A 15,148-nucleotide genomic window follows, 5' to 3' on the forward strand; every position below is an offset into this window, starting at 1 on the left:
AATTTTGTACCTTTGAATAGGCTAATCAAGTACTATTTTCGACAGTCTTTGGATTATGTTATATTTAACTTATTTCAACAAAACTAAGCAAACAGACTTGTATCCCAAAAAAACTCCCTTTCTACTTTGTACTGCTAGGGGAGACATCTGCTGGGAAAAAATTTCACTGTGTTCCGCAGCCAAGTTCATGCTGCGGAATCCAATTTCCTTCTTTTACCTAAACCCTCGAGAGTTTAAGTTGTGTTTTTCGTTGCGCTTCGCAGAAAAATTTATCCAATTTGAAAAAAATGAGTGAGACTCTCCAATTGCGCGGTACCCTTGTTGGGCATACTGGTTGGGTTACCCAAATTGCCACCAACCCCAAGGATCCTGATACCATCATCTCAGCTTCTCGTGGTAAGTGTGAAAGGGGCAATGAAGTCAGTAAAATATTTTGAGGTTAAGTTTTACCAATTGGAAAATTTGCTATTCAATCGTTTTAATCGTTTTAAATTTGATTAATCTTATAATTCTTGATTGAAAGTAAATTGTTTTAATCATTTGTTTGTAATTTACTTTCAGACAAGACCCTTATCGTGTGGAAGTTGACTCGCGATGAGGACACCAACTACGGTTTCCCCCAGAAGCGTCTGTATGGTCACTCTCACTTCGTGAGCGACGTTGTGCTGTCTTCTGATGGTAACTACGCTCTGTCTGGCTCATGGGACAAAACTCTGCGTTTGTGGGATTTGGCTGCTGGCAAGACCACCCGTCGTTTCGAAGATCACACCAAGGTGGGGCGAAATGTCGCAATTTTTTGTAAAACTTTTGTTTAGCACAGTTCTTGATAGGGTTTGAAAGAATATGAATAATTGAAAAGGCACATGAGTGTGCAGTCAAAATTGACTAGAAGAGCAGGTGGTGCTGACTTAGGGCCTCTTTTATACAATTTGATCTGATTAGATAGTCGAATAGTGTAGGGTTAAAGGTGAGGCACCACCTTAAATATAAATTACGAGCCTATGCGAGGCAGAATTCTGGTTGAGTGTCGTGGAGCACCTTCTAGGAGCATCTCCGTCGCAACAGCAAGGCGGTGAAATTGTAAGTCGTAAGCGGTTTTTTTTTGTTTGTTTTGGAAATGGTTTAAGTTATACTTTAACGCACAAAAGTAATTGTATAATTTTTACAATAATTTTATTTTGTGTTTCGCAGGATGTACTCTCTGTTGCCTTCTCCGCTGACAATCGTCAAATTGTCTCTGGCTCCCGCGACAAAACCATCAAGTTGTGGAACACTTTGGCCGAGTGCAAGTTCACCATCCAGGAAGATGGACATACCGATTGGGTTTCATGCGTACGTTTCTCGCCAAATCACTCCAACCCCATTATCGTCTCCTGTGGTTGGGATCGCACCGTAAAGGTCTGGAATTTGGCCAACTGCAAATTGAAGAACAACCACCATGGCCACAATGGTTACTTGAACACAGTAACTGTTTCACCTGACGGTTCATTGTGCACTTCTGGTGGCAAGGATTCCAAGGCTTTGTTATGGGATCTGAATGACGGCAAGAACTTGTACACTTTGGAGCATAATGACATCATCAACGCATTGTGCTTCTCACCCAACCGCTACTGGCTGTGCGTCGCTTATGGTCCATCCATCAAAATCTGGGATTTGGCATGCAAGAAGACCGTTGAGGAACTCCGCCCCGAAGTTGTATCGACCAGCTCCAAAGCTGATCCACCACAATGTTTGTCGTTGGCATGGTCCACCGACGGTCAGACCCTGTTCGCTGGCTACTCTGACAAGACCATTCGCGTATGGCAAGTATCTGTTTCTGCTCACTAAGTTATTGCTATGGTGACAGAAATTGATGCTTAAGTGCAGCAACATTTTTTTTTTAACTAAATTTTATACGTTCTAGACCATGTTGCCCAGACAGCTTGGGCATTCATTTAATGTATTTAAAAATAAAAATGTGTACTGTATTTAAAATGTTAATTCATTGAACGCTGATTTGTTTATTATATAAACAAATAAATAACAAGAAAATGTCAAAAATTAAAAAAAAAAAGAATTTTGTATTAAAGTAGCCATATTTTAGGTTTAAGTATTATCTTAATTAGCAAATATAATTAGGGATATTTATTTTTACCACTAACCTGACGTGTTTTCTATTATGTCGTGGTACCTTGAATTTCTGGAATTCCTATTTAGAAATTTAAAATGTAAACAATGTAGTTAAGAGGCATTAAGGGAGTTTTAATTGTAACAGCAAGAAACATTCTTTATACATTTTTGAGGGGTATGTGAATGTGTTTGCGCTGTAATAATTGCGGCAGCTTTACTTTTTATTAGATGGCTTCACATTCTGCAGATACAGTCAGGTTAATCTGGTCAGAGGCAATCATTTTTATGGAAGAAAAGCAACCGTATTTGACCTAAGGGTTTGACAAGGATTTCTGATAATTCGAAAATAAACATACATCAAAAGATTCCATTTAACGATATTTCCCAGCAGTAAAACTTCAACAGTTATAATATTGTGCTTGATTTATTGGTTCACTCAGCCTACATTACGGACCGTTTTTTAATCAATCATTGTGTTCGATCGAAACTTCTTAATACCATTAAAATGGAAAAGAGGAACGGTTTAGCAGCTCGCGAAAAAGGGCAAATCGAAGGGAGTTTAAAATCGCCAAATTTCTAAAAAAATTGGTCTAAGCCCAAATGTTGTGGATCTTTACGTGGACAAGCTGCATCCTATGGTACGAACTACAAAAATTAAAACACCTGTAAAAAAAATTCACAAAGAACGCCGTCTCGTTTTTGCAAGGGACCACATGACTTTGAGTTTTGTTGGAAATAACGATCCCTGTGAATGGATTAAAGTAGCTTTTGGTGAGGAGAAGAAGTTCAATCTGGTAGGGCCGGATGGGTTCAATTACTACTTCCATGATTTAAGAAAGGAGGAAAGGTACTTGAGTCGACATCACAGCTGTGAAGGTGGTGTTATGGTATGAGAAGCAATATCGTACTATGGCGTGTTTGCATTGAAAATTGCAGACTACAAAATGACGAGGAAACTGGTGGCATAATCTTTCCCAAGATTCGTGAAGCATTGGGAACTGTTATTTAATTTAACAGGATTTTTTATTTAAACAGGACAATGCACCTGTACACACTGCAAGTGTGGTCAAAACTTGGATGGCGTCCCAAAACGTTGAAACTACGGCATGGCCACCGTATTCCCCTGATCTGAACATAATTGAACATATATGGGGATGGTTTGCTGGTAAGGTTTCTGAGAATGGGCAACAATTCGAGGAAAACATTTCTTAAATACGAATCATTAACCCTCCGTTGGAGACTTTTTCGTCCTGTTCGAGGACATTTTTTAACCCTAATCCCATGCCGTTCCATTTGGCACCTTAATCCCATGCCGCTTAGCTTTAACTAAATATATCCCATGAGGCTTTTTCAACATTTATTATTTTAATAATATTTTATCATAAATTAAAGCTATGAAACACGCACCGTGCAGTAGTTTCATAAAAAAATTTTGATTTCTCAACGAATTGACGAAATCAGAAAACTTTTGCGCTAAGTGAAAGTTAAAAAAACATAGAATATGAGAACAATTATGAAATACAAATATTTTTTATTGCAATGCTTAATTGCGGCGCTCTAAAAAGGCAAATTTTCGATCATAGAAAAGTTTCGTTTCTTCAAGTTTCTTTGGATATATTCCTAAATTTTCTTTATTTTAGCAAATTATTGGGTAAAAAAAAAATATTGAATAACAAATTGACGAAAATTTCTTTATTGTATCATTTTTCAAAAATTTTTTAAATACAATCGGAGCAGCTGGTGTATACTAAAATAAAAATTTGTATGTTTGATAACGAAAATTAGACAATATAAGTTACCTACAGAAAACTGCCGAATCCTATGTCGATGGGCGGGATACGGTACACTAGACAGGGCTAGTTTACTGTAGCGGCAGCCCTTGGTCGGGAAAACCCGAGTCATTCCGGTAACGTAGAACCGGCTGCCATGGGCATGTTGGGGTCGTTGACGCCCGCTTGTAAATTGCTTCCTCTGGCTGTTCAACACAAATTGTACTACGAATTCGAAATTTTGACTAGAGTATCCTTGTGACGAATACTTTTTTTAGGAGTGGGAATAACCATTCCAGGTTGCTTAGTTCTCCCGGGGAAAACCCAAAAAGAAACGGACCGGGTAAACGAACGACCCATCGACATAGGATTAGGTTGAATCTACAAATCGATAGAAAATTAGGGAAATTGTCCAAAGAAGAAAAGATCTGGACAGACCCAGGTGCCCACGGAGATTTAAAAGAGCTTGGTCTGAAAATTCATTAGGCTATCTGGAGAATTTGTCCAAATCCATTCATCAACGTATTTTATAAACAAGCAGCAGAAACTGCTAAGCTTTAAATAATAAAGCTGAAGCAAAAACAATGTCCTATATTTATTATTATTTTTTCTTATTTGGTTAGTGTCCAATAAATCAAACACAGCTGCTGAAGTTTTACTGTTGCGACATACCTAAGCTCCCGACCCCCGAATGCCGTTATCGGAGTCCAACCACCACCTATCGCAGGCGAAGAGCTCCAACTTCTCCGAGAGCCCCGCGTAACCTTGGCACAATTACGTTCTGGTTACTGTAGCAGGTTAAACTCCTACTTATCGAGAATCGACTCCGACATACTAAACATATGTCCGGCATGTGAAGGCACCCCGTACGGCACTAACCACCTTTTCACATGCCCCATCTACCCCATTCATCTAACACCCCCTCTCCCTGTGGACCCAACCCGTCGAAACAGCTAGTTTCCTGGGCCTACCGTTAGATGAGATAGACGAAGACGACCGGTGATTACACTACACTGGCAGGGCAAAGTTATTGCTACAACAACAACAACAACCGTTAGATGGAATAATATTTCGATGCTTATTTATTTTCGAGCCAAGTTTAGACTGGGTTGGTGTCGAAATTCTGTATGTACAAAATTCTAAAAACAAAATTCTGCTTTTTAAAATTCTGCTTTTTTAAAATTCTGCTTTTTTAAAATTCTGCTTTCTAAAATTCTGCTTTCAAAATTCTGTATTACAAAATTCTGTATTAAAATATAATGTTAACAATGTTAAAGAGGTAATGTAATTATTTAATTTATTATTATTATTATTTTTTATTATTATTCGAGATATTAAATAAAAAATAATAATAATAATTTTTTCTTCAGTTTCGATAGAATCCACAGTATTTTTGCGTAGAACTCTTCTAAAAAAACGAACAGCTGCGAAGAATTATTAAGAAAACAAATGAATTAAGTCACACTACATATTTAAAAAGATTTCCAAAAAATTGTAATTGGCTAAACTAAAATATTGTTATCGCTTAAACATATACATATATATATTTATGGAATAAATGTTTATTTTGTTACTTCTTGTACGACGAAAATCACAAAACTTGAATAAAGCAGAATTTTTCGCATTAAACATGCAGAATTTTGAAAAAGCAGAATTTTAAAAAGCAGAATTTTAAAAAGGCAGAATTTTAAAAGGCAGAATTTTTTTGCAATTTACAGAATTTTGTCACCCAGAATTTTGTAATACAGAATAATGACACGCTCCCGTTTAGACTTCACTTGAGTTATCCGAAAATCTTGTATTAATATCCATTTTCTTACATAAAAACTATTGCCTCGAATCAAGTGAACCCGACTATAATTGTTGCAAAAGTTCGAACGTTACGTCATCACTAGCTAATCAGGAGCAGTAGAAATGGAAATGGAAAAGTAAGTTATTTCTTAATAAATACTATTTTGAAGTTTACTTTTTTTTTCGGTCAAAAATAAGTTCAATCAACACATTTGGAGCGAATTTCTAACTTCTGCAATATTGCAGCAACCAATCAGTCGAGTATCAGACACAGGCCATCAAAACAGCAAAGAGATCGCATTATCACTGTTATTGAGTGCGCTGAACTATCCTATATTTTCAGTCTGAGCTTTTTCCGAAAATACGTATTTTTTACCCTTTCAACCATTGAAACGCAGGCGCAATTATTTTTAAATTAAATAAATTATATTTTCGTTAAACCGTCAAGTATTTACTATGTTTAAAATTTGCTTAAAATAGTTCGTAACTTAAATATATAAATTATCTGGGCTTTGTTTTGTATGTCTGCTTTCATAATTTGTGAGGTAATATATTTTCTCAAAACGCAAATGAATAGGAAAAATCAATAGTGCAGGATAGATAATAAGAGCGGTAAGGTTCGAAAATTCAAGTTTCTTCCTTTAGGTAATCAGTTAACTTAATTTAAATACACTTAAGGTCTAGAAAGAATATAATTTTTATGAAATTCAATGCAGATGCATACATACATATATACGTTATTTATTAAAACAACAACGTACGATAAAAACAAGAAATGTCAACAAAAATCAAAATATTTAGAATTGATTTTTACAAATAATTTTCTAAGTCCCTACATAGATTAGCAGAAAATATTTTTATATATCCAAATCGCTTGTTTTTTTGTAAGCGCACTTTATTTCGTTGGTGTTACATAAAATACACAGCAGTGCGCACTCCACAAAAAACTTGCCCTCATTTAGAATGAATTGTTTAGTTTATAACAGGGCATATATATATGTATAAATAGTTTTAAATACATATTTCTCCTCCTTTTTTTCACTTGGCGAGCTGTATTCAACAATCTTTTATTATTCTTTTTTGATGACGCTGCATTATAATACATAGGTACATACTATAGCTGCCCATTTTATTTCGCGTTGACGCCACTATTCGAGCGACTTAAATTCGTCACGGGAAATTTCGCTGCACTATTGCTCACGGGAAATTGATTGCCTGCTGCTGCGGCCACAGCTGCATTAGCCTTTGACGCTGATGACGTGCCCGTTGTTGTCGTGGCCGAGTTGATGCGATAAGTGCCATTGCGGAAAACTACCAACAGGACAGTGATATTGTCTACTGAGCCACGCTGATACGATTCCATGGTTAACGCTTTGGCGCCAAAGTCAGCTTCATGCAAATGCTTTTTGATAAAAGTGCAAGCCTCTTCATTATTGAAGGTGTCCCACAGTCCATCTGTGGCGAATATCAGAAATGTGGGCCTGTAATATGTATAATCGGGATTATATTTAGTTGTGGTTACAAAATTGTGGATACTTAAAAATTACGAATTTGAAACTTACTTGTGATCGTTTAAGTCGAAGGTTAATATATCGGGATTTGCTATGACTAGATTCTTGTCTTTCAGTGGATAATCGCCCAGAGCACGAGACGTAGCCAATATACCGGCCACACGCCAGACGCCGCGAAAGGCGATAAATCCGCCAGCGTCATGTATGCGCTTGCGTTCACGCACCTGAAATTGTTTTTTTTTTTTAATTTATGTAAATTTTAATTTTCAATTTAAGTCGAATGTAAAAATTAAAAATATTCATTACTTGTTGCGGTTTGTGATCGAATGACAGCGGTATCGCTATGCCACGAGAGTCGCACATAACGCCACGAGAATCACCCACATTCGCTACAGTCAGTTTGCTGCCTTCTATCACGGCGATCAGTGCTGTGGTGCCGGCGATGTTGGTCTGGAAAAGATGGTAAGTACAAAGATAATAAAAAAAAATGTATTTTTTGTAATAAATATACACATGGATGTAATATTGTGGTTGTTGTAGTAGCAGTTCTTCAAGCCCTGCCAGTGTGGTGTAGTTATCGATCGTCATCTAACTCATTTAACGGTAGGCCCAGACAACATGCTGTTTCGACGCGTTGGGTTCAGAGGGAGAGGTGTGCTAGGGCAGTGCGTTTGAGGGGCATGTGAATAGGTGGTTAATATCGTGCGATGTCGGGAAAACCCGAGTGATTCCGGTAACGTAGAACCGGTTGCCACGGGCATGTTGGGGTCGTTGACGCCCGCTTGTAAGTGCCTGCACATGCCGGACATATATTGGGTATGTCGAGGTCGATTCTGTACATATAAGTAGGAGGATAACGCAGATCTCACGAGGCAGCTGAAGCTCTGCAAATGATGGTTGTTGGACTCCGATGACGATATTCGAGGGTCGGGAGCTTAGGAAGGTGGTAAGAGATTCCCGATGAATGTCGTTTAACCTTTTGCGACGGCGCAGCTATGTCATACTTTCCCACTCTTCGCAACGTCATTCTCTGTGGACTACTACATACAGGGTGGGCCATAGAGCGTTTGCTTTCTGAACCACCTATTTTTTTGAGAATGGTAACACAAATGACATATCAAATGTGTTCATAATTTACCTAAAGGTTTGACATTTACGAAATGGGACGCTATATGGTGCAAGAACTGAAGCCTAATGACCATCCAATGCGTTTTCGGTTCGCTCAATGGGCAGAAAATCGTTTGACCGAAGATGAGCATTTTTACCGAAAAATCATCTTTTCTGATGAAGCTCATTTTCACATCGGTGGCTACGTCAATAAGCAAAATTGTCGGATTTGGGGCTCAGAAAATCCACACGTTACTGTAGAGAAGCAAATGCATCCACAATGAGTCACTGTTTGGTGCGGTTTTTGGTCTGACGGCACGATACATCATCGGGGCCATTTTTTTTCGAAACTGAGCGAGGAGTCGCGGTTACAGTAAATGGCGAGCGTTACCGTGACATGCTCAACGAGTTTTTGTTTCCAAAAATTGAAGAGGATGACATGGACGACATTTGGTTTCAACAGGACGGTGTAACTTGTCACACTGCCAAAGTTACACTCCAACTTTTTGCTACCGTTTTTGAAAACCGAATAATCAGCCGAAATTCCGATATCAATTGGCCGCCTCGGAGCTGTGATTTAAGCCCGTTGGACTATTTATTGTGGGGAGCCGTTAAGGACAAATGCTATGCGAACCATCCAGAGACAATTGATGCTTTAAAACACGAAATCGAAGTTGCCATTCATGAAATCGGAGCCCAAACAATCGAAAATGTGCTTCAAAATTGGGTTGATCGAATGGCCTACTGTAAAGCCAGTCGTGGCAGTCATTTGAACGATATTATTTTTCATTCATAAATGACAATGTTCAATCTTCAAAATAAAAAAAAGTTTGAAAAAATATTGATTAGTTTTTTTTATAGCCGATTCAAAAAGCAAATTTTACATGGCCCACCCTATACATATGAGTATAGTCGGCATCAGCCGTTGTGATGCACCAAGTGACTGCCGTATATACATACATACACGTCACCCGTCGCGAATGGGCTAATGTCCGATCCAGTAGTTGTAGTTGTTCTTGGTCCTGGATTCCGTCAGTATAGTCGAAGAGATGTCTCCTGACTTGCCTAAGCGGTGGCTGAGGCTCAATCAAGTGCCTACAGGGGTGATTGCTACGGTAACAATCCAACAGGAATTGCTTGCTCAGCGTCTTACTGATCTCCTTAACCGAGAGTATGTAATCCTCTTAGAGATAAGAGATGGACGCAATATTAGTTGTAGTTGCTGTAACAGGATAAGCATTCCCTATAAGTTATTGGGGAATGCTATAGAAGCGACAGTTCTTGGTCGGACTTAAATCTGGGTAATTCTGGAAACGTAGCACCGACCGTCATGTAGTACTAGTCGCATATTCTGGCGTCGCTCGAGAGGTTTGGACCAGAATAAACTTTTGCGCAAATCCGGAGAATAAGGCGAAAGAAGTCGAGGGGTATTGCACTCGATAGATAAGTAGTCATGGCAAACAGTTAGCGGTCGCTGACATACAGGGGGATCCATTTAGTGTTTAACATTTTTACTAACGAATTTTTCGACTATAGAAGGCTAAAGCAACATCCCTGATGTGTTCGAAAATTGGGTTATTGTTCGACTTTTACAAAATGTGTTGCTTTCCAAGAATGATCGAATACAAGATTTCGCCTGTCGTTCGCTGTGTCGTCAGGCTCCATGAATAAATAACAAATAGAAGGGGAATTACTTGTTTGTGAAGAGGAAGAGTATGCGAAAGCAATAGAAACTACCAAACACAAGAAATTATACACACACACATACACTTTCTTGTCACGGCGTAATCAGCATAAAAACACAAAAAAATTGCATTTGGAAGCTTTATATTGATTTGAGTTTTCTCAATTTAACACGCGGTACGTCGTTTACATTAGTTTGTTTAATTTAAATGTCACAAATCACAATATTACCAAGCCATTCACTGAATTTTCATAAGCGTGTAAGTTCTCTTCATTATTTGTGTTGTATTGGAAAGAAGTCTGACATTAGAATTGTCAAAATTGCAAAAAGTAAATTAACTGTCTTGGGAAGGCGCCACCTTCAGTTTTCAATTGGCCTTGGTCGTTTTCCATTAGAACAAAATTGGGAAATTTTAAAATCAAATTTCTAAAAACGAAAATTGACTAATCGGCCGAAACGAGCCGCCTAAAAGCTGTAATTAGGCTCAATTAGCCTGATTTTTACGGCATGCCGTAGATAATACATTTAACAGAGACGAGCCAAAAGTTGAACCTACTATTGCTGAAATTTATTTACAGCCAAATGAAATCAAATTCCCAACGCAAGATGGACCACCCCACTCTATGTATTGGGTATGGGAATAAGTATCCGCCCTAGTAAAAGAGGTGTCGCTGCTGATACTGTTATAATTATAAATCTAGCGTGATTAATTTTACGCCATCTTGTACATATGCACATACACATATGCATTACATTAAAAAAGAAAACTAATTCAAATCATTTCAACTCACCGTCTTTTTGGCCGCCTCTACCAATTTATAATCCGCAGCTAATACTTCGTCTGTGATCAATTTGCCAAAATTAATTTTACCATTTTCAATGTAACATTTGGCGTCGAAATTTTGTGGTGGCCCACTCCATTTGCCATCTTCCTTGCCACTCTCCTTACCGCCGCCGCCGAATAGAGCTTCCTTAGCAGCATTGCCACCGCGCATTAAAGAGTTCAATTTGGAGGTGAATACATCAGTATCCTTTTGTTGTTTACCAACCGACGATGCCTTGCAATCATCTGCGGTGCTGTAGGAAAGAAAATTAAACTCGATGCATTTAACAAAAATTTAGACTAAAAATATAAAAAGTATGAAGATACTTTTTAATACTCATACATATTCATACACCTTCATGTTGGACTTTGATTTGGTAAATTGAAAAACGAAGAAAAATAAATAAGTAAAATAAAATAGCGTGCGTTTGAGGAGTTTGAGATGCTGACAAATAGGGGAATATTTACAAGTAGTCCGGAAATTCGGCCAGAAGAAATGGCAAAACTAGATCTGGAAATCCGGGTACGAACGGGTAGCGTAATAGAGCCGAGATCTTTCGAAAAATCATAAATAAGGTCAGAATTGGGTTCATATTTAGAATTTCTAATAGCTGCATGAAAAATATAATTTAGAAAAAAAATAATAATTCGATTTTCACAGTACGTCAAATTCAGGGAAACACCGTTGAATCTGTTGATGTTTGAGGGTATTAGGAATTTAAATTTTTGGGATTTTACTGATCTTCTCATCTTCGGGATCTTATTTTGTAACCCCGATATCAAGAGGCTTTTGTTAAAAAAATGTACTAAGTCTTCATTATTTTAAATAAAGTATTTAAATTATTTTAAATAAAAACATTACAGCAAAGAAATATATAATAATTTTTGTCAACTCATAAATTTACTAAGGCAATTCATTAAACTTATTTACAAACTAGAAAAACAAGAACAAAATTCTACAAACTTAAGTCTTCGGTATTTTATAACAAAGTTGTTGCACCACAAATATATTTGATACCGCAGCAATTGTTATAATTTTAGAAAATGGCGTCATGCGTTAATCATATTTGACACTTGCGAGGTAAACAGTTGCAGTATGCAAACTATAAGCAATGGAGTGTGTAAAAGTCAAAATAAAGCTTTCTACCACTCATAATTTTTTTTTACTTAAAACAATTGGATGGTTAATTTTGCGCCACCTTGTATAGGGTTATTCAATAGGTGCGCTTCAACTTTTTTCCGATAGGGAGGGCGAACGACGCAATATTTTTTATTTTTCGCTTGCCATTTGTAAACTTCATTAGTATACATTTCATCATGGAACGCTACACACTTGAGCAACGATTGCAAATCGTGCAAATTTTTTATGAAAATAATCGTTCTGTTGCTGCTACTTTAAGAGCATTACGGCCATTTTACGGTCCATTTAACAAGCCGTCCCGTCATTGGTCTACAGTAACAAGCCGGCGACGATTTGTGAGCTCAGAGCCAATATTGAACGCGAAATTGCTGGAATTTCGGCCGATTTATGCAAAAGAGTGGTCGAAAATTGGGTTCAACGATTGGACTTCGTAAAACGTGCACGCGGTGGTCATGCAAAAGAAATCGAATTTCATACTTAAATGTATATGTTCAAACTCGATAATAAAAAAAAAATTAGTTAAAAAAGTCAAACCGTTTGTGTTTTATTCAAAAAAGTTCAAAAGTTGAAGCGCTCTTACTGAAAAACCCTATGTATGCATAAAAGTGACTTACGTTTTGAGATTTGTGTAAGTGACTTACGTTTTGAGATTGAATTACTGTTTGCTTACATTAAATTGTGATCTTAAAAATATCAGAGCATTCTCAATATGTTACCCTCGAATCGTGGCCTAAATTTATTGCATAGAAGGACATCAGATGAAAAAATCCTTTCTGCTTCAACACTTGGTTTCTGGTTGATGATAGAAATTGAAACGCTTTCTGCAAATAGCAGCCACTATCACCTCCACCATAAACAAAAATTCGTTAATCGAAACTACTGTTAGTTAAAGCCCTATGCAATTTATCCCCCAGGTTAACAGCTATTTTTGGCTGTTATCTTTCCGCAACCTAAAAACACAATGCTCCGCCAAATATAAACTCTGCAGTTTTATAAAAAAAATGTTTTTGTAATTAATTTTTAGTTTTACGAATCCACTAGTTACGGGTTCCTGGAATCCCGGGATTGACATCACTAAAGGAAATATGTTTTGTGAAATTTAATGGTTACCTTAGAAAAAAAAAGATTTTTATGTGCTCATACAGGTACGAGTGTAACACATTTTTGTTTGCGCTAAAAAGCGTTAAGCAAATTAAACAAAATGGCGTCGAACGTTTCGGTCGTCCGATGTTGGTTAGCAAATTAGATATGGAGTATAAAATCCATGGAATTGTACTGGACGAACGCAAAGTGAAGTCTGAAGAGGCTGCAAGTTGTTCACATGAATCGGTGATATCAGTTTCGCTTAAATATAATATTTGGATATGAAAAAGCTATCAAAAAGATAGTTTGCTCACAACTGAATAAACGAAATCAATCGTTTTGTAACCTTGCATGGAACAAGAATAATCACAATTAGAGGACATCAATTTTTAAGGCTGAAATTTCAACCGAAACCGAGCCGAACATGTTAAAGGGTGCAAGTAATAAACAATTATTAGTTTTAAAATATTCAATATTTTTATGAATGAAAATGCAAAAAAGGTACATACATGAATCTCACTTGCATTAATTTCAATTCGCAATATATGCTAATGCTTAAAACCAAAAAAAAGGATTTTTACATGTTTACATGTCGTAATTATTATATTTAATAATCGTAGTTAAATAATTTCATATTGAAATGCAAAAATAATTGCTTATCAACATTTTTATTGTACCTTTCTAGCGGTATAGAGCTATCAGTAAAAAACTAACTTGCAGCACTGAATTGCTCACTCGATGGAGGGCCGGATGATATTTTAATTAAAAAAGAAACCTGGATTTGATGATTTTTCAAAAAAAAAAAAAAAAGAAAAAACAAGTTTTAAGAAATGTTTGGCTAAAATTCGGTTCTTTTTGAACCTACTGAACTAACCAAACTGAAATTTTGTGGCCACAGTTCGGTCGCTCTCTAGCCATAATATACCAGAGTTCAAGTAACAGTTCAGACATTCGACTTCTCGTGAGGAATTGAAGCTTAGAAAAGCGAAGGTGGGTGGCTATTGACGGCCAGCAAGGCCATGACGACAGTTGTTTGACGGTCCTCGCGATGTCATTGAAAACGCATAAATGAAATATTATACAGAAATGCCAGTGCAATTTAATGCTGAATTGAAGCAAAAACGACCACATTTGGTGAGAAAAAATATATTTTTCACAAGAAAAATGTACCAGCGTACAAGTTGTAAGTCAGGGAAGAAATTACGTACATAAGTATAAATAAATTTTTGCAAGGTTATTTACTCCTATTACTTATGTATAACCAGGTAATTATGCAAGTTCGGACACAATGAAAAATCTGAACAGGTAGTTAAGAACAAGCAAACCGTAGTAGCTAGTTTTGTGCATTCACAACTTTAATGCCTATGAAAGAAAGAAAAAAATGGTTGTATATCTTAAGGAGAACTGGGGAACTGCGAGTATTTGCTATTTTAGTTTCTGCAGGTTTTTACGTTCATTGTAACAGATTCTGTTTTCTAGAACACTTGAACCCTCTAGCAGGAGGGAAGAAAAGGTAAAAACGACTCTATTTTGAGGGAGCTAATGAGCTCAAATATTCTACAAAAATGTTCCCCGTGGGATTCCACCATGCATATCTAAGAAGGTATTACGCTTAGGTAACTATTTTAACTCCACTTTTTGAAAAAGTTTTAGGTGTTTTACAAGAACTTTCATGTTGAGTTGGAATCAAAGCGCCCCCAAATTGAGTTGCACTGTGTTTAGGCTGAGCGACAGCAACTTTATGTACCAATATCAAGCAAGTAAGAAGGTTGCAATGTTGTGATAATTATTGTGAGGCACGAACACACATAAAATATCATTTGCCGAACAGCGAAAGTATGCAAATGTTTCCATACAGGAGACATAGGGCTGATGTCATATTTTGAATTAATTTAGACCGATTTTCAAAATAATTGCAAGGCCTTTGTGGCTTTTCGATTGTTTTGAATATATGAAAGCTAAAGAGTGAGCATTTAAAAAAAGGAATTTTTAATAAACATTAAGCAAAAACGTTGCATGAACACGTAAATTTCTTTTACGTGTTGAGTGAGGCGTTTTTTTACTAAAATTGTAAAATGAATTATATGTATTTTGTTGTTGAAAAATTAATTGTAATAAAAATTTGACAAT

The 15,148-nt window shown here is 36.8% G+C and overlaps 2 protein-coding genes across 3 annotated transcripts in view; one reads left to right on the forward strand and one right to left on the reverse strand.

Annotated features, from left to right (window-relative positions):
* The first annotated feature begins 203 nt into the window (after window positions 1-203).
* Window positions 204-2,140, forward strand: LOC129247882 (guanine nucleotide-binding protein subunit beta-like protein). Its single transcript, XM_054887244.1, has 3 exons — window positions 204-396; window positions 562-773; window positions 1,192-2,140. Exons 1-3 carry the CDS (start codon window positions 288-290, stop codon window positions 1,825-1,827), a joined length of 957 nt encoding a protein of 318 aa, XP_054743219.1. The 5' UTR covers window positions 204-287; the 3' UTR covers window positions 1,828-2,140.
* A 4,451-nt stretch (window positions 2,141-6,591) lies between these two features.
* Window positions 6,592-15,148, reverse strand: part of LOC129247221 (protein phosphatase 1L) — a 71,723-nt gene continuing 63,166 nt past the window's right edge. For both annotated transcript variants that reach the window (XM_054886252.1, XM_054886251.1), the window contains 4 exons: window positions 10,763-11,048; window positions 7,487-7,630; window positions 7,232-7,404; window positions 6,592-7,150 (listed from right to left, as the gene is read on the reverse strand). In XM_054886252.1, coding sequence (XP_054742227.1) covers window positions 6,799-7,150; window positions 7,232-7,404; window positions 7,487-7,630; window positions 10,763-11,048 — 955 coding nt within the window. In that variant the 3' untranslated portion in view covers window positions 6,592-6,798. The remainder of the gene's footprint in view (window positions 7,151-7,231; window positions 7,405-7,486; window positions 7,631-10,762; window positions 11,049-15,148) is intronic.

This window comes from Anastrepha obliqua, chromosome 5 (assembly GCF_027943255.1).
Source record: "Anastrepha obliqua isolate idAnaObli1 chromosome 5, idAnaObli1_1.0, whole genome shotgun sequence".
In the NCBI taxonomy this organism is placed as follows: Eukaryota; Metazoa; Arthropoda; class Insecta; order Diptera; family Tephritidae; genus Anastrepha; species Anastrepha obliqua.

What these genes read in the sequence shown, in the direction of transcription:
- LOC129247882 (XM_054887244.1), top strand. Translation starts at nt 288, where the DNA reads ATGAGTGAGACTCTCCAATTGCGCGGTACCCTTGTTGGGCATACTGGT. An exon ending in CATCATCTCAGCTTCTCGTG is followed by an intron (nt 397 to 561) that starts GTAAGTGTGAAA and finishes ATTTACTTTCAG; the next exon opens with ACAAGACCCTTATCGTGTGG. An exon ending in GTTTCGAAGATCACACCAAG is followed by an intron (nt 774 to 1,191) that starts GTGGGGCGAAAT and finishes TGTGTTTCGCAG; the next exon opens with GATGTACTCTCTGTTGCCTT.